Source organism: Aethalodelphis obliquidens, unplaced genomic scaffold, assembly GCF_003676395.1.
Source record: "Aethalodelphis obliquidens isolate GAN/ISIS:26980383/991018 unplaced genomic scaffold, ASM367639v1 scaffold137, whole genome shotgun sequence".
Classification (NCBI taxonomy): Eukaryota; Metazoa; Chordata; class Mammalia; order Artiodactyla; family Delphinidae; genus Aethalodelphis; species Aethalodelphis obliquidens.
Genome location: NW_020838081.1, coordinates 631,724 through 655,552, shown reverse-complemented (window position 1 = coordinate 655,552; position 23,829 = coordinate 631,724). Strand labels below are relative to the sequence as shown.

General features: G+C 44.5%; 1 protein-coding gene across 15 annotated transcripts in view; it reads left to right on the top strand.

The window, feature by feature from the left end:
• The window catches only part of PHKA2 (phosphorylase kinase regulatory subunit alpha 2), an 81,916-nt gene that overhangs the window by 30,195 nt on the left and 27,892 nt on the right, over nt 1–23,829 (top strand). For 14 of the 15 annotated variants that reach the window (XR_003431294.1, XR_003431295.1, XM_027099724.1 and 11 more), the window contains exons 3-12: nt 2,605–2,652; nt 3,584–3,752; nt 6,176–6,258; nt 8,548–8,628; nt 9,748–9,846; nt 11,635–11,781; nt 13,270–13,323; nt 13,948–14,070; nt 17,899–17,994; nt 21,679–21,786. Coding sequence is in view for 13 of the 15 variants with exons in the window: in XM_027099724.1 (XP_026955525.1) it covers nt 2,605–2,652; nt 3,584–3,752; nt 6,176–6,258; nt 8,548–8,628; nt 9,748–9,846; nt 11,635–11,781; nt 13,270–13,323; nt 13,948–14,070; nt 17,899–17,994; nt 21,679–21,786 (1,008 nt within the window). In the remaining 2 variants the exon portion in view is untranslated. Of the gene's footprint in view, nt 1–2,604; nt 2,653–3,583; nt 3,753–6,175; nt 6,259–7,404; nt 7,624–8,547; nt 8,629–9,747; nt 9,847–11,634; nt 11,782–13,269; nt 13,324–13,947; nt 14,071–17,898; nt 17,995–21,678; nt 21,787–23,829 lie in introns of those variants that run through there. The other variant, XM_027099730.1, reaches the window with a different exon arrangement.

Genomic DNA, 23,829 nt, shown 5'->3' with positions numbered 1-23,829 from the left:
AGACTTGCCCATCACTAAGTATGTAAGAAAATAATCTGCCCCTGAGCACAGGAAGTATTTTCAGAGTGTTTTGAGTAATAGCATTGAAGTAAGGAGCATTGATGTATAGAAGTATAGAGCTCTTGGCATGAGAGCGTTTGGGATTTGTCTTTGATTCATCATTTCTCATTGGCTGGCACAGCCAGTGGATTGTCAGGTCCAGGGAGAGTTCTTACGGCCCAACTGGTGATTGTTTATAGCAACCAAAGTGGGCATGAGTGGCGGCAGCCTTGACAGCAGTAGGGAAGCTAAGAGAGGAAGCCTGTCTGTGTGAGCAAGGAAAGGACAGTCTGGATTTGACTAGGCATGCTGAGTATGAGGTAATGAAATCACCCAGTCTTGGAGGTAAGGCAAGAATGGGTAGTATTGAAAATGCACATAGGGACTTCCCTGGTGGCGCAGTGGTTAGGAATCCTCCTGCCAATGCAGGGGACACGGATTTGAGCCCTAGTCTGGGAAGAACCCACATGCCGCAGAGCAACTAAGCCCGTGTGCCACAACTACTGAGCCTGTGCGCTAGGGCCCGTGAGCCACAACTACTGAGCCTGCGTGCCACAACTACTGCAGCCCACGTGCCTAGAGCCTGTGCTCCGCAACAAGAGAAGCCACTGCATTGAGAAGCCTGCACATCACGACAATGAGTAGCCCCCGCTTGCCACAACTAGAGAAAGCCCACACACAGCAACGAAGACCCAATGCAGCCAACAAATAAAATAATTAATTTATTAATTAATTAATTTTAAAAAAGAAAATGCATACAGCAAGCACTGAATGCTCCTCTAAGAACTTGGCTATTACATAAGTGAATCATTCATTTAACAGTGTAATAATTTGACATTCATGTCCTCCAAACTTCCTATCCTCCTCTGACACAAAATCCAAGTAAACCCATGCCTGTCTATTCACACTCACATGCATGCGTGCGCATACACACACACACACACATACACACACACACACACACACACACACACACACACTACCTCTCCTCTAAGCAATTTCTGATCTGGGTTAGAGTAGACTAGATTTGCCTATCTGTGACTGACAATAGAGAGGCACAAATAGGCCACATTGTTTGATTTGTTGAGTGTGGTTAATAACTAAAGAAGACATCTCCCTTGATTATGGAAAATAACACAGGATCTTCCAATGATCCTCAACAGGGACACTATTGCATTTGGGGCTTAGGCAGTACAGTTGTTATTGTGTGAGACTGTCCCATGAGTTGCAGGACATATAGTGTCCTTAGTCCTTACTCACTAAATGGCTGTAGCTCCCACCCCCATCATGGTGACAATAAAAATGCCTCCACCCCACATTTCCAGATGCTCCCCCATCCCCAGGGATGGTAATGTCACCACCAGTTGGGAACCACTGTGCTTCTTCACAATGGAAAATAACTTTTCTTTATTTGAGGGGAAGTCGATTGGCAAATGTTTACACTGCACACCATAGGAAATGTTAATTATAACTGTTAATTATATCTTTTAATTATGAGGTAATATTTTCTGCATCAAAAGAGTTTATGACATAAAGTGAGATTATACTCTAGACTCCTAGGATTTTAGAGATGGAAGAATCTGAAGGGTGATCCATTTCAGACTTTGGCAATTAACTTTCGTGGCCCTTCACTATGCCTTCCCCTGCAAACCATGTGCATTCTGTAAGAGAGGAGACGCTGAAGGCCCTGGGTGGGAACTTCTTTCAGCCAGGCTACTTTGACCTAAAAATATCCCATTCTCCAGCCACTTGTGAAGTAGTTATATAGAGTTTTTAATAGGACATATTAAGACCAGTCTTTCAGTGGGCCTGAATTGTGGAGCAAGTGGGAGGCAACACAATGTATTGACTAGGAGCTCAAACTCTGGAGTCAGAGGACCTGGGCCCTGTCCTTGCTCCCCATCCTGCCAGCGGAGAGACTTGAGCAATGTTGCTTCATCAGCCTCAGGTTCCTCATCTATAAAGTGGGGAAATAATAACACCCACCTCATAAGGGTGTTGCAAGAATTAGTGGGAATCCAGGTAAAGTGTTTTGTACAATACCAGGACAGAACGTCTGATTATCATAGTGATATTGATATTATCTATAATAATAATACATATTATTAAGAAACGTTGGCGGCTACTTGCATTTTGTAAGAACTTTACTCGGTGGTCCAGTAATGGTGTCACAAATGGCTATTTTGGCAAAGCATCATTATTTTGGGGCAGGCATGGTGGTGGACTTAATTCATCCTTAGTATAACAAAAATAAATTACTAAGAATTGTGATATAAAGCTCCAGGGTACTAGGCTTATAAAAATTGTCTTGCTAAAAGCAGGAGTCACTGGATTTCAGTGCCAGGAGGTACCATCTGGTCCAGCTCCTTTATCTGAGATAAGTCACTTTGTCAAGAATTTCTTTGTGATGCAGTGGATAGAAATAACCCAAACAATCAGAATGCATGTATATGCCTTCTCGGGAAAGGCTCCAGGCAGCACTGGCTTACCAGCCATGTGGTCAGGAGGTTGTTTTCATGGAGCAGGGAAGCTGGCCTTATTACTGATTCCATTTTATGTCCGTAGAACGTGGTGAAACTGATGCGGGGTCTTCTCCAGTGCATGATGAGACAGGTAAGTGGAAAACGACAGATGTATTTTTGGGTCATCTGAGTGCGCACTTCATATTCATGGTGACAACTAACACTCTTAAAGTGTTCTGAACTTTTCTTCTCAAGATGAAGAGAAATTGAAAATATTTTGCTTACTTTCTCCTTTTAAAATTATCTTCAATAATTTTATTATGCTATAGAACCAGAGTCAAAGAATACTTTCTCAGAATCTCTTTTCAAGAGTTAACTTGTGTAAAAGGAGAATGTGCCCTTTTTTTTTTTTAACAGGGAAGAAAACGTTGTTTTTAAAAGCCACTCCTAGAAAGCCATGTACTGTTGTTTATTCTGTTGAGTTTATAAAAGGGTTTCTTTTGAGTTGAAATGCTTGAGTTTTTAAAACTTGACATTGATATTATTGATATTTTCAGTGAGGGGTAAATAAAACAATTTGTTGAGCATGTACTGTATACAGAACATCATACTAGGATCTACACAGATCCCAAGATAAATATGATACAGTCCCGACCCTTAATCGGCACGTGCCTCATTAGTCTTCAAAGACGACATTGCTCTTTCCCTTTCAACATAAGGAAACAAGATTGGAAATTTAAAGAGGAAGAGGAGGTTCCTCTCCCTCCCCTCCTCCCTCCCTCTCATTGAGTTCCTACTGTGTGTCACAGCTCATGCTGGAGATATCAGACAAGGAAACCCTGCGGCTTGACCCCTCAGCCCTGCAGAACTTGTTAAAATGGCGCTGGGTTCAGACATTTCTGGTGATGGGCAGGAAGAGTCCCCCGCACAGCCTCTCTGTGTGGTGCTCACTAGTGAACATCCATCCCCTGCCTTCCATCCCACTGGCTCCCAGAGGTAACAGATAAAAGGTCTAGATCCAAGAGATTGACCTTTGCCAGCCATGAACCCCTTAGCTGCGAGCAGCCGACTTGCTTTCTCAGGTGAATAAAGTGGAGAGGTTCAAGCACACTCAGAGTACCAAGGACAGCCTGCATGCCAAGTACGACACCGCCACCTGCAGCACCGTCGTGGGCGACGACCAGTGGGGCCACCTCCAGGTGGATGCCACCTCCCTCTTTCTCCTGTTTCTGGCCCAGATGACTGCCTCCGGTGAGCCAGGGCTGATTGACCTCATTGTACTGGGAGTGACCATCCAGAAGGGGGCGGGGAGGGGCAGGCATTGATCAGTATTCAAAATAAGCTATTTCTGTAAAGAAAAAGCATGCTTCTTTTTGCGTTGCATTATGTGCGCTACTCTGTGGCTCTGTTGACAGTCAGCCTCCTGAACCCTTGCAGAACGAGGGCTGTTGCACCAGCTCTGTCAGCATCTCACTGGTTGATCCCAAAGCTTCCTTGCTGTCTCTGTCGCCTAATTATTGGACCAACCTAGATCAGATCTACGTTCAGCAGTTCAAATATCTGCAGACGGTGTCATGCTCCGTTTTAGAGTTTTCTTCTCCCGGAGTAGCAGGCCCTTCAGCTCTTCCTCTCACTACCCTGTCACCCTCTTTAGACACACCCTCGTTTATCCAAATTATAAACAAACAAAATAATTTCTAGAAGTCAGCAGTTTGCCCAGAGTTGTCTTTCAGTCCATAGCACCCATGCTGTGAGTGGGCCAAAAACTCCTGGGTGGTGAGCATCGTTCTCGTTGAAGCCCAAGCTGTTGGCTTTCATGGAGGCCTGGACACCAGGCCTCCCGAGCTCCAAGCTGCTGCCCCGCTCTGTGTACCAAATAGCCTCAAGTTAGGTCACTTAGCTGCTGTGTCTCAGAGTTCTTATCTCCAGTCCCCTAAATTCACGCTCCTGAGTTAGAGGCTTCCCATTTATTTCAGGCTGCAAATGTGAAACTCTAAAAGTAGGAGAAGTCAGTAAATAATACTGTTATGGCTTCGTGAATAAACCAGGCACTTTAAAAAATATGTTTTGGTTATGAAAGTTAACGTGAGCTCACTGTAGATATTTTGGAAAATATAATGAAATACATAGAAAAAAATCTCACTGCCAACTTTCATTCGAATGTGTCTCCTCCAAGTTTTTTTTCCTATGCATTTTAAAAACATATTTAAGGTCATACTATATGCATAAATATAGTCTTTTTATTACATAGCATTATAACTTAACCATTTGCCCCTTGATATTACAAGCTGTTTATAAACATAATTTTAATGACTTTATCAGTGGATATTCCATAATTAGTTTGACTATTCCTTTATTCTTTTTTTTTTTGCTATTATAACTATGTTGCAGTACCAACTTTGACCCCCATCTCTATTTGCTTCCTTCCCTTAGTTAGATATCATTCAAAGGCTACTCATACTTATTGCTAAATTGTTTTCAGAGCAGTTTACTAGTTAAACTTCCCCCAGTGATGTTAAGGGTGCATATCTTACCATACCCATACCAGCTTCAAGAATTCATACTTTAAAAATACATGTTGGGGGCTTCCCTGGTGGCGCAGTGGTTAAGGATCCGCCTGCTGATGCAGGGGACACGGGTTCGAGCCCTGGTCCGGGAAGATCCCACATGCCGCAGAGCAACTAAGCCCGTGCGCCACAACTACTGAGCCTGCTCTCTAGGGCCCGCGAGCCACAGCAGCTGAGCCCATGTACCTAGAGCCCATGCTCCGCAGCAAGAGAAGCCACCGCAACGAGAAGCCCGTGCACCGCAACAAAGGGTAGCCCCCGCTCACTGCAACTAGAGAAAGCCCACATGCAGCAACAAAGATCCAGCTCAGCCATAAATAAATAAATTAATTAATTTTAAAAAATAAAAATACATGTTGGAACTCTGCTCAGTATTCTGTAATAACCTAAATGGGAAAAGAATTTGAAAAAGAATAGATAGGTGTATATGTATAACTGAATCACTTTGCTGTATACCTGAAACTAACACAACATTGTTAATCAACTATACTCCAATATAAAATAAAAATTTAAAAAATCCAACAGGAGAACCAAAAAAAAAAATAAAACATGTATTTGTCATAACCAGTTATACATTCAAAGACCCAAGCCAAAAACCAGCTCTCCTGGCCACTGCCTGCTTTAACACGTTGATGCAGCCGCCTGGGCAGATGCATGAGGTGAAAAGCCATCTCCTGTAGTTGAGGGCTCCACTTTCCCCATCTGCCATTGGGGAAAAGTACCCGCCCTTTGGCTCACTCAAAGATAAGACAGTGGTTGCTCTGGGCTAAAATGCTTGCTTTGTGGAATCTTCTCTGCACAAATGCAACACATACCCGAAAGCCCCACATCTTCTCTTTCGATCCTTTCTACTCCTAGGCACACACACAAAAGTGGAGCCATTCTTTCCTTCCTCCCTTCCCTCCCCCCATCCTTCCTTCCTTCCTTCCGAGATTAGACATTAACTGTTACAGTTTACTTCATACTTAATTTTTGATGCCCTAGTAAGAAAAATGAAAATGAGGGTAAAAGGATTTATTTCCTAGTGTAATATTTGTAATTTGTAATTGGCAGCTCTCTCTTCACAACGTAATTCCGTTAACTCCATTGTTTGTTTTTCTTTACTAGGCTTACGTATTATTTTCACTCTTGACGAGGTGGCCTTCATACAGAATCTTGTTTTTTATATAGAAGCTGCATATAAAGTCGCTGTAAGTGTCAAACCCAGTGTTTTTTTTTTTCAGGTGTCCCAGTGTCAAAAATAATAAAAATCATACAGCTCTTTGAGGGCCAGGCTGTTTGGGGCTGACCAGAAGTTAGCAAGATTAGAGCTATAAGATTACGTCACCTCTGCACACAAAGTGCACGTTTCTGTCCAGGAGCTCAGTTGGGGAGCTTCTGTTTTTGGAATGTGCCATATGCTCTCTTTGAATCCATCACGCTTATTTTAAATAAGACTCTAAAATGTCCTGTGGCACGTCCACAGGCCAGCCTGAATCAGGATGAAGGGCAACACCGCAGGAGCTGCGGTGCCGTGGGGATCACCCCAGGCAGCCCACAGGTAGGAGGCTGGAGCCAGATGTGTGCCCTGGGCCAGGTGTGTGCGGGTGTAAATATGTAGAAACTCAGTTTCTCCAGGCTTTTGTCTGCTACAGAGAGGGGAGCCTGACACTTGTAGAGAACAGCTAAACTGCAAAGCTGAGCATAAGAGCAGTAAGGAAGGGGTAGAGTTTGTTTTTTTCCTAAAAAGCCATTAAAGCAAGGATCAGCAAACTTTTTCTGTAAAGGGCCAGAGAGTAAATTTTTTCAGCTCTGCAGTCTCTGTTGCTGCTACTCAACTCTGCCATTGTACCACAAAAGCAGCCATAGGCAACTCGTGAACTCGTGAACGTGGCTGTGTCCCAAATAGACTTTATTTACAAAAAACAGGTGGCAAACTGTTTTGGTCCAAGGGCCGTAGTTTGCTGACCCCAGGTCTAAAGTGGCGATTCTCAACCACGGGCAGTCTTCCCCTCCCAGGGGACATTTGGCAGTGTCTGGAGACGTTTTTGGCTGTCACTCTGGGGAGAGTGCTACTGACATCCAGTGGGTAGAGGCCAGCGATTCTGCTGAACATACTAAGTGCACAGGACAGCTCCACACGGCAGAGAATGATCAAGTTCCAAATGTCAGTGGTGCTGAGGTTGACAAACCCTGGTCTAAAGAAACTTGGGAAGTCTTTGTGGCAAGGGCGGGACTTTAGCTGGACCTTGGTGGATGAGTAGGGTTTGGATTGGCAGAAGGGAGGGAAAAGGGTGTGGGAGTAGCAGGAACAATAACAGGCAGGAACAGGCTGTGAGCATGGGAACAGCTTGGGGAAAGGGGTGCAGAGTGAAGGAGTATTCTTAGGGTGAAAGCTGAGTACTTAAGAATAGTAGAAAGTAAAGTCAGCTTGTGGACGTGCAGGAGGTGGGGCTGGATAATAGAGGTATGGCCATGCAGAGAGAGAGATTTGAACGTGATCCACTAGGGAATAAACAGGTCGTCATTTTAGACTCTTCTGCTGGAGAGTGAGCTGATCAAAGCAGTTTTGAAGGATGAGTCAGTCCCTTGGCTCCAAGGTTGGAGTGAGGACGGGTTGGAGCGGAAAGGCCCAGCTGTGAGGAGTCCTGAAGGGAAGGGGTCCTGGGGCTCAGCAACAAGGCCTGCTTGGCAGGGAAGAGTCTGAAGTCACTCTCGTGTGTCTAAGTCTAAAATTTCTCACTTTGAAAATGTTCATCTTTCTCTGTAATAATAAATGCCAGAATTTTGGCATTGGTCCTGTTCTTCTTGGGTTGCAGCCTTTCAGTAGTGCATATAGCATTATTTCAAAACGGTATCCAGTGCTTGGGTTTCTTCAGTGAAAATATCAACTATAAAAGTTAGGTATGCATGTATCAAGTCCTCTATGTGGACGGGCTGTTCTAAGCCAGTTCCTATTAATTTGTTTCAAAATACCAGGAAAGTCCAGTATTCTGAGCCTCAGTTTTGACTTTGGCTTCTGTTAGTTGCTGAGCACTTTTTTCCCAAGAGGTAATGTTAAAGGCAGGTATTAAATTATTTTAAGTGGTTTGGTTGGCTTCACCTAGTTATAACCCATTTGTTAAAGTTTCTTTATTCCATCTTACAATTTAATACAAGTTCAAACATATTAGATAAGTAAAGGGCAGCCTTTTATTTTAAGATAAAATGTTCTGGTCTCTACAAATCAAGAGTTTCTTACAAATTACTAACTTTAGAAATAAGAAAATTGAGAGTGTCTTTGTATGCATTTTTGTTCCACTTGAGTATTTACTTCCAAAAGTCTACCCAGAGGTCAAATGAACTGAAATCGAGAAAGAACACAGCTCGAATATGTAAAGCCATGAATTTAGTAGCCTTCGAGAAGAGATATTCATGTTTCTTCATGCCTGCAGTGACGTGAACGAATCATTTTTCCATAGCACTTTTCATATACCTCTTTTTCCCTTTTTCTCCCGCAGGATTATGGAATGTGGGAACGTGGAGATAAGACCAATCAGGGCATTCCAGAACTGAATGCAAGCTCTGTAGGAATGGCCAAGGTGACAGTCTCGTCCTGTTTGTTCTTCCTTCTGTGCGTCTGTAACTGCTTTGGTTTGGTTCTCATCGTTAGGGGTTTGGATTTGATCTGATAAGCATATTTTTCAAAAGTCAGCAAGTATGGAATTCAAGTGGCACATGTACCCCAGCCAACTGAAATTATAGGTAAAAAAATGTAGGTTTCTTACACCGAAATCTGCGTGTACCTGAAAATAAGTGCATTCCCTCCTTACTATCCATTGTTATCACCCACACATCTAAGCTCTTGCTGTTGTCGAAGAAGCTGGATGTGTGACGTCCAGTCTTCTTTTCTGGGTCATAAAGGGGCTGAAGAATATGACCACTTTGTAGGACAGGGCTCACAAGTTTAAAAGTCTACAGGGTCAGGTCAGGCGAGTAATATAAACAAGTGAAGCCGGCCAGATAGAAAAATATCAGGGGGTACTGAGGACGCTGCAAACTTTCTCTGTAGGTATTCTAATTCAAAAATCATTTAAAAACTTCCTCAGGCCAAACAAGACATGCCTGTAGGGCAGATTCAGCCCACTGGCCACCAGTTGACATGTCTTGCCCTAGACATTTAGCACGCCTCCTCCCTCCCCTCTGCCTCAAGACTGAAGCATAATTTTAGACAGAATAAAGACTCCAGAACTAGAATTCTTAAAGCAACAATAAATTTGCTCTGTTAAGGTCAACTGACAGAAAACATACTTAATACTAAAAAAAGTTAATATTTTTGAGTGCCAAATATGCTAATGTTAGAAGTCAACCGCTAAAATAGGTGAAAGAAAAGCCGCCCATGAATTTAGCCCTCCACCCCTTACACACACAAAGCTGTGTTGTTAATGTTTCATTATTGGGTAGAATAGTAATTTCATTTTGGGAAATGGTTTTCTGTTTTCTCTTTCTTGTTCCTGCAGTGAGCAGCAAAACACAGGAAAGCTCTTATCCACTGAAAATAAGGATAGAACACGAGTATAAGACACTTTAGTGGATTTTAAAGATTTGTTTTACCACGTTTGGGAAAACATATATGCTAGATTGCTTAATGAAAAAGGGGTGCCAGATGTGGGAGTGTATGTGTACTAGCAAGAAAAAGTAATTCATACCTGTGCTTGTAGGCAGCCCTAGAGGCAATTGACGAACTGGACCTTTTTGGAGCCCATGGAGGTCGCAAGTCCGTGATCCACGTTCTGCCCGATGAGGTCGAACACTGCCAGGTAATGGCTCAAGGCTCTCACGTTCCAGAGAGTAGGGAAGGAGACTCATGAAGTGGAAGACTTGGGCTCCAGTTCAGATCCTCACCTTCCTAGCTTGATGGGACTTGGCTTCTTTGAGTTTCAGTTCCCTCATCCATAAAATGGGCATACTGGGACCTTCTCCTCCTGCTGCACAAGGTGGTCACAAGGATCAAGAGTAAATCAACTTAGTTTGTCAGAGTACTTTGTAAACCAGAAAGTACTGTGCAAACATAAGACACAGTGATGATGTTGTATATGGAGTCAATAATCAAGGCAGCCTTGTTTCGTTGGAGGCAAAATCGGTTTTATGTTTTTTGAGCATGTAGGTGGTTTTCTCTCAGGTTTATTTCATGAGGTCCCCAAATTGGATGACTAGCAGGCAGGAGTTCACTTGGGGAGGGAGTGGGAATGGGCAGAATGGATGGTGGAGGAGAGATGATATGGGAGAAATGGCAAATTAGTAAAATCTCCCTGAAATACCCGTCAGAGAAAGGTGTGATTTGATGCAGATTAGGGGACTCCATTTAGCAGACAGTAGGTCACCAGTTGCTGACACATCAGCAAACTCTTATTTAGTGAGGGCTTACCGCATGCCAGGTACTGTGCTAGGGCTGTGGGAGTGAGATATATAAAAACCTGTAAGCAGAGCGCTTCCGGTGGGAGTGTGTGTTTCAGGCAGAGAGCCGAGGGAGAGTGACTAGTTAAAGAACTGGGCTTGGGGGTCATTTGGCTATAGAAAATGAAGCTTTGTTCTGAAGCTGAAGGGCTCCCCCCCATATTTAACTCCTTCTAGCTCTTTCCATTTCCCTCCATGATATAGTCCTTAATGGGGAGTCTGCTATTTCTTTGGGTGTGGTTTAATAAAGTCAAGCTGGTATGCATCTTAATAGATGTGTAGTCCCTAGTAGAGATTGCATGAGCTCTGTAGCCAGCTGGACCTGGGTTAGAATCCTAGCTCTGTCGCAGACTGGCTGCATGCATTTAGGCATGAGTCTCTGTGTCTCAGAGTCCTCACGTGTGAATTGGACATAGTTCTCGAATTCCTTCATATAGAAGATTTAATAAGCTTATGTTTGCAGGGGTCTAGTCCCATGTCTATACATGTTAGATCTCAGTGTTAGCTCTCTTCCCTTCCCAAACTTTTCTTTATAATTTCACCTTCCTTTAGTTTACAGTACCTAATCCAACCACCTTATAATTGAGGCCATATTATAGTGCCACTAAGTAACCCATTCTTTCTAGGACTAAACTAATTCTGTTTTGACTAAACCATTTTGCCTGTTCATGTGGTCTTTTGAATTTGACTCCTTTAAGTAGTTCCTGGGTCACCCAGTCCAACTGGTCACATTCCACAGAAGCCAGACATTTCTTTGGCCTGGTCCCATATGTGTGTTCTTCTCTGTCTCTTATCTTCACAGCCAGGACACGCTAGCCTACTGACAAGGTAGTCCTTAGTCCCTTCCCTGCATGTCCTAAAGGCCCAGCGAAGTCAACAGAAGGCACGAAAGGAAGGGGGACAAACAGTTCTCAGCATGGGCTCCAGGCGTACTACTGCTCTCCCCAGACCCCTTTTCTCCTGCAAGGAGCAGGAAGCATTGGCTGGGTAGGCGAGGTCGCCCAGCAGGGGCCATGTTGGTAGGAAAAAGCTCTGCTCAAAATTGGCAAACTCATTCAAATGTTCCCTTGGGGTAAAGTCGTCGTTTCTAGATATTGTATGTAACTATTAGTGCTTCCGAGGTTAAAGCCACCTGTTTGTTTTTCGTTCAGTCTATTCTGTTCTCCATGCTGCCAAGAGCATCGACATCTAAAGAGATTGATGCTGGACTTCTTTCCATTATTTCTTTCCCGGCCTTTGCAGTGGAAGATGTGAACCTTGTGAATGTGACCAAAAATGAAATTATTTCCAAGCTCCAGGTAAGTATTGGTCACACTGGTGCCCTTCTGCCCTGTGTTAAGTGCCCCTTTCAGACAGTGACGTGGAGCAGCTCACCCAGGCCTCGGTTCTCCATGAGATCAGTTGCTCAGTATCTAAGTCGACTCATGATTGAGGTTTCCAAAGCTGAGTCTGGATAAGTCTTGGAGTGATCAGTGCCTTGGTTCTCTTTCTAAGTAGCAGAGCTTCAATTCAAGCTGGCACCTTTAAACCCCAATTCGTATCACTCCCGTACTTCTAAGGCAGAGCTTCTTAACCCTTTAGAGATCCCAGACAGACTCTTTTAAGAATCTCTTGAAAGGTAAAGTCCCCGCCAGAAAAAAATGTACATGTCCCAATATCCTGAAACTTTACACACAATTTCTGGGGACTTGGAGATCCCAAAGTTAAATTGAGGTTAAAAAAAATCCCCGCTCCAGGGTGAAATGCAGCAACTATGACACATGACACCAAACTGAGAAGGTTACGCAGTACTCCAGCCAACTGAAGTTACCAGTAAAATGATTGAAGAATGTAAGTTCCCTAAACTGAAATCTGCATTTGATGATCCTACTTAGATTCGGTGAAAAATGCTTTTAGCCTTTGGAAACAAAGGGGTAAAGGGTCTCCAACCATATCCCCCAAAGAAGGCACTGTCTCAGTTAGGGGCCAGTGGAGAAAACAGAACCTCTTTAATTTGTGGAGGTAGGCAGGGAATTAATGTAGGGAATGAAGCGTTTCAAGGGGAGCAGTTCAAGACCGGGCCTCCCAGGATGCCCCAAACACTACAGGGCTGGCCACTAGGAGCGTGCCTGCCTCCATGGCCAGTGCTAGAGCAGTGCCACTTACTTAAGAAATTGGGCAGTGGACACCCAAAACTGCGATCCAGGGATTAGGGAGGCAGATTCAGAGAGCACTGCCACTGTCCTTCTTTCCTGACCCCCAAGAAGCTGGAGAGGAACACTGGAGCCTGCAGCAGGAAAACCAGCAGCGATGGCCCGAAGCCACAGGGAGCCCTGCCACCTCCCTCACCTACTTCTTGCCAGGTGCAGGCTTCTTTGCATCCGGAGCCTAACTGCGAGGAGTCTGGAATGTCCTGTGGCTTTCCAGTCTTTCCAGTAGAAGCAGTCCAGTCAATCCACGTATCTGCCTTGGTGGCTTCTCCAAGCAGTAAGGGCCCCTTTGCATCTTTGCACGATACAGCAAATCAGAATGAAAGGATGGTCATTCAGTGAACTACCGGTAATTAATCTCTCAGCCCTGACTGCCACTCTAATGGAAGGTTTTGGCATTCCCTTCCAAGCACTGATCAAACCTGAATTTACTTTGCTTATTACTTAAAAATAAGTTTTTGTACTGATAGCAAAGAGCATTTGGTACCCATTTTGTTACTAAAAGATTCATGGGAAAGGGGGTGAAGGGCTGACTTGAATCAAAGAGGCAAAGAAATTCTGTTTCATCAAATGCATCTTTTTTCTTTATCTTCTTAGGGGCGTTATGGATGCTGTCGCTTCCTTCGAGATGGTTATAAAACCCCAAGAGAGGTTGTATTTAAAGATTGTTTCTTCTGATTCCTTAACTGCTTCATATCTAAGTTGCCACTGTGGTGTTCTCCCTCTGTTGATTATAAAATTTACATGTTGGAATATAAAACTTACATGTTGGAATATTGGAAGCAAGTCTTAATTTTGGAGTCAGCAAGCTGGAGTTAGGCAATAGAATAGTAAGATCATCTGGAGGACAGCAAGCTGGTGGTTTAAAACCAGCTTTTAGACAAGGACAAACAGTTCTGTGGCTCACACGTGTTTTTAAAAGGCTACCTGTGGCCTCCTTGGGTTCCTTTGCCATAGTGACTGATATAATGATATCAATAAAACAGATAGTCTGCCCGGCACTGTGAGAGGCAAATTGCTATTTATTTGTTATAGAGATATAGTAAGCTTTAAATAATAAACTACCCAGGAGTGTCGTGTACATTTGATTTACTTTTCTGAAATGTTACCATGGAAAACTGCCAAAAATAGCATCTCCCCATTATAGCAGAATCCTAATTATGCCAGCCTCAAAGCTGCATTGAATCAGAAAGCAGGGGACACCCATTGAGGTACAATGGTATTATGTATGTAATCTGACATTACCTTTTAGAGGGTTTACCTGTTTGGTTCCAGGACCCAAACCGATTGCATTATGACCCTGCTGAACTCAAGCTCTTTGAAAACATTGAATGTGAATGGCCTGTGTTCTGGACTTATTTCATAATAGATGGGGTCTTCAACGGTGATGCTGTTCAGGTGAGAAAATGCTGGGTGTTGTGTTGGTAATCAGCATTTTCATTCCACTGGTGTGCTGATTATTATTAGAACATAGGGTTATGCAGGAATTCAGGGCACTGTGTCAGTTATCTGTCACTGCTTAACAAACTTTCCTAAAACTTAGTGAATTAAAACAACAGCTATTTTGTTTGCTTATTATTCTGCAATTTGGGCAAGGCTCAGCAGGGACAGGTTTTCTCTGCTTCACCTAGTGTCACCTGGGATGGGTCAGTGGGGCTGGAGGATCTATATCCGAGATGGCCTCCCTCACATGGTTGGCAGCTTGTTGGCCCAGACCTTGGTTCTCCACGTAGCTAGCTTGAGCTTCTTACAGTATTGCAGTCTCTGGACAGTTAAGCTTTTTACATGGTGGTCATCTTCTCCCAGAATGCGAAAGCAGAAGCCGCCAAGCTTTCTTAAGGTTTAGGCCTGGAACTGGCAAAGTGTCACATCTGTTGCATTCTGTTGTTTAAGGGCTGTTGTTGCCAAACCAGGTTTGTTTTGCCAGAGAGCAGCAAGCAAGCCAAAACGCTGAGATGCCGAGGTTTGCAGCAAACAGAGGGTTTATTCGCAAGGCAGCCATGCAAGGAGAAAGTCTCAGGTCTACCTGAGCGAAGGCAAGGGGCTCGGTGTATTTATGGGATAAAGAATAAAGCAGCAGGGCGGTCTGAGGCTGGGGAAAGGTGATTGGGAAAAGGTGCAGTAATTGTCATTCTGCCCAAGTGTAACTAGGCTACAGGGTTCTGCATGTTCCAAAATGGAGGTGCTTAGCATGCTCTGAGGGTGGAGTTTTCAGCCCTCTGATGCCGAAAGGTCAGGGGACACTTGGGCATGCCCAATTGGAGGGTCAGTGGTCCTAACCAGTCTTAACCAGCTCAGTTGGAACCAGACACAGCTGACTCCAAGTTCCTAGACAACAACTCGGGCAAACATCTTATTATTCAGGCAAAGTGCTGCTTGGAGGACTTGCAAGTCTTAAAAGGACTTTGATTAGTGAAGGCAGGTTACAGGTAAAATGGATTTGACTAATGATTACGCTTGGTTTCAGTCCCCCCTATCTTTTTTTTTTTTTTTTTTTTTTGCGGTACGCGGGCCTTTCACTGTCGTGGCCTCTCCCGTTGCGGAGCACAGGCTCCGGACGCGCAGGCCCAGCGGCCGTGGCTCACGGGCCCAGCCGCTCCGCGGCGTGTGGGATCTTTCCGGACCGGGGCACGAACCCGCGTCCCCTGCATCGGCAGGCGGACTCTCAACCACTGCGCCACCAGGGAAGCCCCCCCCCATCTTTTGATCATTCCTCCATCTTAAGGGAAGAAGAGAGATTACCACTCTGGATACTTCCTGCCGATAAGGGGCATAGACCCACCTAGGGCTTGTGAAATGAAACTGTTTAGCCCTCATTTGAAAATATTCGCTTGTTCCCAGTTTCAAGTTAACATTTTGATCCCAATAAACAAATACCACCTATGTGCCAGCTGTCAAGGCATCCATAGGCCCAAGATGGGTAAACCATAGACAGAGATGTAGCCTGAGGGGGCACATAGAATGCCACACATTGTTAAAACTTAGGCTCTTATTTTTAGGGATTTTATATAGGATAAGGCAGGGATAAAGTGTCTTACCTTTTTCCATATTGGAGTGTCTTGATCATTATCAGTTTGGCTGAAACAATTAGATATTAAATATGGAAGGGACACAGGCTGGGAAAAGTAAGTATGGTTTCTATAATATCCTGGCCATGTAGAACCTTGACAAGGGTAGATGCCAGGGTCATTTTTTTTTTTTTTAATCTGAGGACACAAGGAGAGGACCAAATTTCGACTTAGGATAAAACAGGTGACAGGAAATTCTCTGTTGATTAGCCTAACCCAATATGTTACATCTGAGGGCCTTTTATCGTAAGTCATTCAAGGGGAGGGCCCTCCATAAAGGCTGGAGGACTAGGAGGCGGGGGTCGTCGGGGGCCACCAAACAGTCTTCCACACACAGGTTTTGTTGTTGCTGCTGTTCTTTTCAGACCAGCAGTGCTTTTGCCATCCTTAAGGGTACTCTTAGCTAATGTCTCCCAGCCTCGCTTCCTGCTGTTTCTCCACACCATTGCCAGTGATCTTATTAAGAAAGAGACTATGCTACTGCTTTGCTTAGAAGCTTTGAATGGCTTCCTGACTGCTTTTGGGATGAGGTACAAGCTCTTCACACGTTTTGTAGGATCCCATAAGATCGGGCCCTCGTTTTCACCAGTGTACCCCCAATTTCTTGTTAACTTATTTCCTTTCTTGAGTTCTGTAATCCAAGCACATGGAAACTTTTTCAGTCCTTTGAGCAGGCCATGCTGTCTCTCCCCTTCTCTCAAATGCCCTTTCAACCCCCAACTTCCCCTCCCTCCTTCACGTGATTCGTTTTAAGTGTCTCTTCTTTCAGAAAGCCTAAAAGCTGGGTCAGGTGCCCCTTTTATATGCCCCACGGTTCTTATAACAGCTTGGCACCTGTAACAGTATTTCCCACTTAGTTGTCAAAGGACCCTGGTAGAGGTGGTCTCTCTCCAGTTCACTGGTGTATGCCCCACGCCTAGTACATAGTAAGTACTCAGTGAATATTTGTTAATGCAGCATTCATTTGTTCAGACAGATTTCTTTAGCATTTGCTGCCGTGCATACTTTGGTGAGCAGAACAGACCTGTCCTCATGAAGTTTACGGGGCTGACAAACTCAAACACTGCTGTTTTTTTAATCTGTTCAGATCTCATGTTCTGGGGTAGGATATGCAATCTAAGATTCGTTTTAGTTTTTGAAAGCTGCTTCTATTGAGGAATGCAGAGGTGTTTCAGAAGCGGCAGTAAATTTCAAATATTAATGTTCCCTCTTTGTTGATTCTCACTCTTATGCTTCAGTGATTATCTCGGTTCTTAACGTTTTCTGTCTTTTTATCCCAAGACTGAAAGATCTCAAAAAGATTGAGTTGGAATTTCAATTATGAACAAGCTTGAAAATTATCAGAAACAACAACAACAACAAAAAAGCTAAGGAGACAGAAAAGCCTGTTTAGTACCTTATTTTGTAGGTCTCACAGAATTTACTTCTCTTAGCCCCCTGTGCTGTCTCTTCCAGTTGCTGCCCAGTCACATTTTAAAGTGATGCACCCTGTCGTGCTTTGCTGTCCATAAATTTCAAACGAAGAGAAAATGAGATCTGGAAGGCATTTGACTGGGCTCTCCAAAGATGAAATGTGTCAAATAGCTGGGTGGCTGTTAAGGGTTTTTTTCTCTCTATTTCCCTTTTCATGTGTAGGGTTTTATTGGTGCCTTTTTAATTTAATAGAAATGTTTACATCAACAGCTTTTACTGAGTAGCACATCCTAAAAATTGGGGTACATGGATCATAGTACCTACACTTCCTTTTCTTCACATCTTATTCGTTCAGCAAATATTTCGTGAGCAATAAATGTTTGAACGGAGGGCTTCTTCAGTGGAAAACTACCAACAGGTGGAAATGAATGCACTGCTTAAGATCTGGCCTCCACTCCATAAAGCTTATAGTCTAGCTGGTGAGACAAAGTTTAAATATGTGAGAAGTTAAGAGTGAAGTATTTAAATCACGAATTAAAGACAACACATAAAAGGCTAGTCGCATTTAGTTCCTCCTAACATTTGCTGTCAGCAAGAGTCCAGGTTCCTCCTGCAGTCCTTGAGCTGAAGGTATTTGTGCATTTCTTAGCCTTGTGTCCTACTTCTGATCTGTTTGTTGCCAAGAGAGCTGTTTTTCTGTGTTGCACTGCTGTTTCCTACCGTGGGGGATGGGGCTATTTTCCAGGTCCAAGAATACCGAGAGGCCCTGGAGGGAATATTAATCAGAGGCAAGAACGGGATCCACCTGATGCCTGAACTCTACGCCGTGCCGCCTAACAAGGTAAGCAGGTGCTGCTTATCTAATACAGAGTGAGATGGTGCTTGGCATTTGGGTATTTTTCATTCCCCCTTCAGACCTAACCCTTTTTCTCCAGGAGAAGTGGTTTCTAAAGCCTTCAGTAGTGCTCCTGTTTATCACAGGAGTTACGGCTTTGGAGCCATGCTTGACCTGGCTGGTGCCCAAGGGAGGCGTTAGTTGAGGACCTTCAGAGGATACTTGTCCTTCTCCGAGCCCAAGGCCACACAGGCCCTAAAAAGCACAAAACACTATTAGGCACCATGTTCTCACACATTTCCACGGAAGAAGAAACCAGACAGAATCTCCCTGGGAGAGGGGGAGGTGCACAGGCATACCTGGCTTTACTGCAACTTCGCAGATAACTGCGGTTTTTTTTTAAACAAATTGAAGTTTGTGGCAACCTTTAATTGAGTTCTTCCAATAGCATTTGCTCACTTCGTGTCTCTGTCACGTTTTGGTAATTCTTACAACGTTTCAGACTTTTTCATTATTACTATATTTGTTATGCTGACGTGTGATCAGTAATCTTTAATGTTACTACTGCTGAACTTGATGAAGGTTCAGATGATGGTTAGTATTTTTTAGCAACAAAATATGTTTAAATTAAGATACATACAGTTCTTTTAGACAAAATGCTATTTCACACTTAGTAGATTACAGTATAGTGTGAACATAACTTTTATATGCAATGGGAAACCAAAAAATTTGCGTGACTCCCTTTATATTCATTTTATTGCAGTGGTCTGGACCCAAGGTGTGCCTGTGTAGGGTAGCTGAGAATCTCTTCCTTTGAGTCAAGCAGTTCCTGAGCTAGAGCTTGAGTAATCACTTAGAAACCATTCTATATCATGAAGAGGGAAACTGGCCAGTTCCAAGAAGATGCCCAAAGATCGTTTTTTCTATCCACTTTGCTAGCTTGGGTCATGATGGACCTATATATCTTAATGGGAAGATTTCCCCATACATATCTCATGTTTAGCAGAAAAGAATTCTCGATTCAAGGCTATTTCTCTTTTGAATGTTCCTGTTGCTTCAAAGCTTCATTATTGCACTTTGGGGAGGAAGAGACTTCAGAGAGCAGTGTCCTTCCCCTGGTTGACAGGGCCTGCACTAGAGCGTAACCCTGCTGTCACACAGCAGCTTGGGTCTACGAGTTTGTGGTTGAATCAGGCCCATGAGCACATGGTCAGGGGACTGGCAAAGGCCTTTGAAATTATCTGCCTCAGTTCAGAGAGGCAGAGCTCAGACAGCACTGGGCTCTGCCTGGAACCAGACCCCAGGTTCAGGGCCTCCTCACAACCCCACGCTGCCTCCTAATGGGTGGTGCATTTCCAGGGGATGGACAGTCCCTCACTGTAGAGATCAGGCCATGGAGCCTGCAGGGGCTGTTTTCTTTCTAACTGTTAGAAACCTAGGTTTCCTGCAAATGTATTCATTTTACTATGTGTGATGTGTATGTGGTGGTGGTGGGGGGGGCTGACAGTGGGGGCTGGGTACTTCCTAGCAACTGCGTGTTCAGGTTGCCCCTTTTCCAGTATTGAGGCACTTGACAAAACAAAGTTGGTAATGGGCCGTAATTTGGAACCTGAAAGCATAGCAAGGGAAAATAAATAGCTTCAGGGGTATTTTGCCTATTTTATGATAGAGAATAACCATCTATCCATGTTCTACTAAAAGGCATATTTCCTGACTGTAGTAACTGCTAGGTGTTATAAGCTCTCCTTTTCTTCCTGGTGAACAGTTCTGGCTACGTGTTGTAAAGGGTTACTCTGCAACTTTTCTCTTCTGATCTCTACACTGACCTTTGGGCTTGTACTTGTCATTTCAGTATCCTCCTTTATCTAGTGTGTTTACACATCAGCTAGGCACCGATTTTGAACATTCTTTTATTTTGAGCACAGTTTGTATCTGTGCCGGTTCTGGATGACAGCTGGGAAGGTTCACCCGTCACATCTTAGTAACATGCAGAGACCACCACAGACAGGGCTGCCCCGACCCATATGGCACCTTTGTGCAAATTAGAAAAAGAGCCTCACCCTTGGAGTGGCCACAGCTCTGGGCCAAGGCGCCATCCAGCCTGACTTTCAGCGTCACTCACTTCCTCAGGTGGACAGGCTTTTGCAGGGCGCCACCACCCACGGGGCCTCCATTGGACAGCTCGAGACTAACGCAAGCGTACCCAGCAGACTTGCTTGGAGCAGCTGCTCCGGGCTGGGCAGCAGGCTAGGTACTGGGGTACAGAGGGGTCATGACGCTGGCTCTGCCTCTGCGAACTTGCAGGCTAGGGGGGTCGCAGGAGCGAATCCATGGGATGGAGGGCAGACAGAGGACCGCCGGCGGCAAAGGCTTGGTGCATTGGAGGACCTGCAAGCAGATTGGAAGGACTGAGGTGGAGAGGGGGAGACACATACCTCCACGGGGAGGCAGGAGCCAGCAATGGGTGGGAGGAGGGCAGAGCCAAGCTGTCTTTTGACCCAGATATCTTGTCTACCTTCTGTTCTTTGCATCGACTATTTCCCATTCCAGATCTATGTAATCTTTCTTAACAGTACTTACATTTCAAAAAGTTTTAATGTACAATCTGACTGTAAAAGTAATTCTGCATACTGCAAAACATACAAGATTCTATAGAAAGAAAATATTTCTCCCGAATCTTACTTCCCAAATATAACCACAGTGATGTTTTGGAGAATCTCCCTCCACGTATTATCCTATTTGATTATTTGATTACTGGTAACATTTAATTCTGTTCCGTTTATGAGCTTAAGTTTTTCTCAGTTTACTACAGAAAAATTTTTTAAATTTACTGCATGTATTAACAACATCACTGATTAATTCACAAGCAGAGAATGGCTCGTCTCATGATGTGATTTTCCCCTTTGGAGAAAGATGTGTTTCCTATTTCCTTCAATTGGCTTATGTTTTCTGGAGAAGAAAGTGGTCACTAACATTCCCCCAACCAACGAACGTTGTAATGACCCAAAACCCAAAGGTCAGCATGGAGTTTACAACAGAAAATTGCAGCCTTTTACAACACGTAGCCAGCACTGTCCATCAGAAAGAGAACTGTAGCTTATTTTGATGAGTCAAAAGCCCCCAATGGATTCAGCTTTTTGAGTCCCTGATGGAAAATTAGTGATCTAATAATACAGTTGTTTTTCCTCAATAAATAGCGCCACCTTCTGGTAATTTTCTTGCATCTGCACACTGAGTTTATGAACCCCTGAGGAGAGCAAGATAGAAACCTGACTCAGCATCCAGGACTACACTGCCATGGCTGTTGGCTGATGTTTTAGATCATTGTACCCATAATGCAACCAAATATAAGTATGAGCTGTGACATTTCTTGTTGCCCAGAGCTGTGCTCAAAGACAGCAGGCCCAGTTTCCAGTGCCTATCTCTCAGCCTTTTGCCATCAGTGTGCTTGCGGGAAGAGCACTGGCTGGAACCAGGCCTGGGTTTGAGTTCCACCTCTGCTGCTTTTAGCCACGTGGCCCCCCGCGCAAGGGCCTCAGCCTCCATGGCCTCCTTATCCCAGCTCTCGCATAGAATTGGTTTGGAGGATCAAATGAGTGGCATTTTGTAAATCCTCCGTGCGCTCCCCATGTAGTGACGTTGGCCATTTTCTCCTCTGACATTCTGACTTCGGGTTTTCCTCTCTGCCAGGTAGATGAAGAGTATAAGAATCCTCACACGGTGGACAGAGTTCCTCTGGGGAAGCTGCCCCATCTGTGGGGTCAGTCCTTGTACATCCTCAGCTCCCTGTTGGCAGAGGTAAGGGACTTGGGGGCTTCACAGACTGGAAACCATCTGATTGGAAGTTCAGGGGACCCTGGAAGAACACAGGGGCTCTCTGCTCCATGTGGCTATGAATATCTTTGGCATCTTTTTTTTTTTAAGATTACATTCTTTTTAAATTTTTTTTAAGATTTTTTTTAATGTGGACCATTTTTAAAGTCTTTATTGAATTTGTTACAATATTGCTTCTGTTTTTTTGTTTTTTGTTTTTATGTTTTGGTTTTTTGGCCGCGAGGCATGTGGGATCTTAGCTCCCCGACCAGGGATGGAACCCACACCCCCTGCACTGGAAGGTGAAGTCCCAACCACTGGACCGCCAGGGAAGTCACCCGTCTTTGGCATCTTCATGGCTTTCAGGTCAACTGGTTGGGGTTGACTCTGAGGCTTGAGACCTAGGCTTGTGTCCGTATTTATAATAAACCGTTTTGGGCTTAGCTGCAAGCCAAGCACTCTCTGTCCCTCCCCCAGCGCCCCTTCCCACCAGCATTCCTGGTCTGTGGCTAGAACCTGGTTGAGTTGATGGTCGGTAGGAGGGCCGGAAACTTCTCAGCCAGGATCAGCACATGTATGAAAGATGCAGGGTTTGGGGGACTACTCCACACGGTCTTAGGTGCAGGAAGCAGGAGGACTCTGACGCTCCAGTGCTCTCTCCAGGAAGGGGCAGCGGGCTGGTTCTTCTGTAGTGGATTTTGTGTCGGCCGCTCCCTCAGCCAGTAGCACCGCCACACAGAAGGTCTGCTGCCTCTGACTCATTCCTCCTTGTTAAGCATTTTCTTGCCTCCAGGTTTAAGTTTTTAAAATACAAATGCTTTTGTGCCAGCTAAAAATGAATCCCCCTCCCCAGTCCTAAGTGTGAGTGATTTTTATCGGATGGCTCATCTTTCCTGGGAGGATCCTGCCCAGCTGAGTGCTTTGGACCCCTGGGGAGGGGTGGGGGCGGTGGGGGGCGGGGGAGCCAGGGGAGCAATGGGTTGGATGTCACTGGAGTTCCTGGTGGGTGAAAGGAAGACCCAAGTGAAGCTATCACAGTGCAAGTGGCCCTTAGGTGCTGAGATGGAGCAGTTGCTTCATGGATATGATCATCTCCGCAGTTTCATGGACATGTTCTTGCGGGTGGAGACTGTGTCTTATACTTTTGTCTTTATGAGTAGGGAAGCACATATATCTCCTTTGGAAAGCCAGCCCTGCCTCTGACTAGCTCTTTAACCTCGGGCAGGTCTCTTAATCTCCCTGGGCCTCGGTTTCCTTATCTTTATTATTATTTTTTTTTAATGTTGTACAGCTTTATTTAAATATAGGTTTTTTTTTTCACGTTTCCTCATCTTTAAAGTAAAGAGTTTGGGCTTTATCATCTCTGCAATATGGTGCAGCTCTGATTTCTGTATCAGTGACATGGGAAACAAACTTGCTTTTGTTTCCTCCTCCCAATGTAAAGGCCCTCATCTAGGCCCAGCATTAGGTCCAACTTCTCCTCAGAACTCCCAGAACACCTTGATCCCTTCTCTTAAGGTTCCCATCATTTATAGAAAATATGAGGAGATCCACATTCAAAAAGCACTCTGCCAGCAGGCAGGGGAGTTTTGTGTTTCAGGACAGTCAACTCTGGGCCAAGTCCTTACCCTAAGGACATTGCCTCGGTTTCCCCACCTGTAAGATGTGCGAATGGTAGTGCCTCCCTGTTAGGAGGCCTGTGTGACAGTGCATGTACAGGGCTCAGCACGGTACCTGGCGCGGGGTAAGGGCTCAGGAAGCATGAGTTACCCTCGTTCTTTTCACTCACACAAGTTTGGCGTCTCTGACTAGCCCTGGAGAGCTGGGTGCCAAAAACGCAATACATTGATCAGTGCCATCTAAATGGTATACTGTAGTTCAGAGAAAATAAGCATTTGCCTTGAAAAATGATAAAGGAATAAAACACTGAAGATTTTGAGCCCCCAAATATTTTATTTTCAAACTTAGGTTTAAGGTGAAATTTCAGTTAATCAGTATTTCATAGTGTTAATGCTCCTCTTTTCCTAG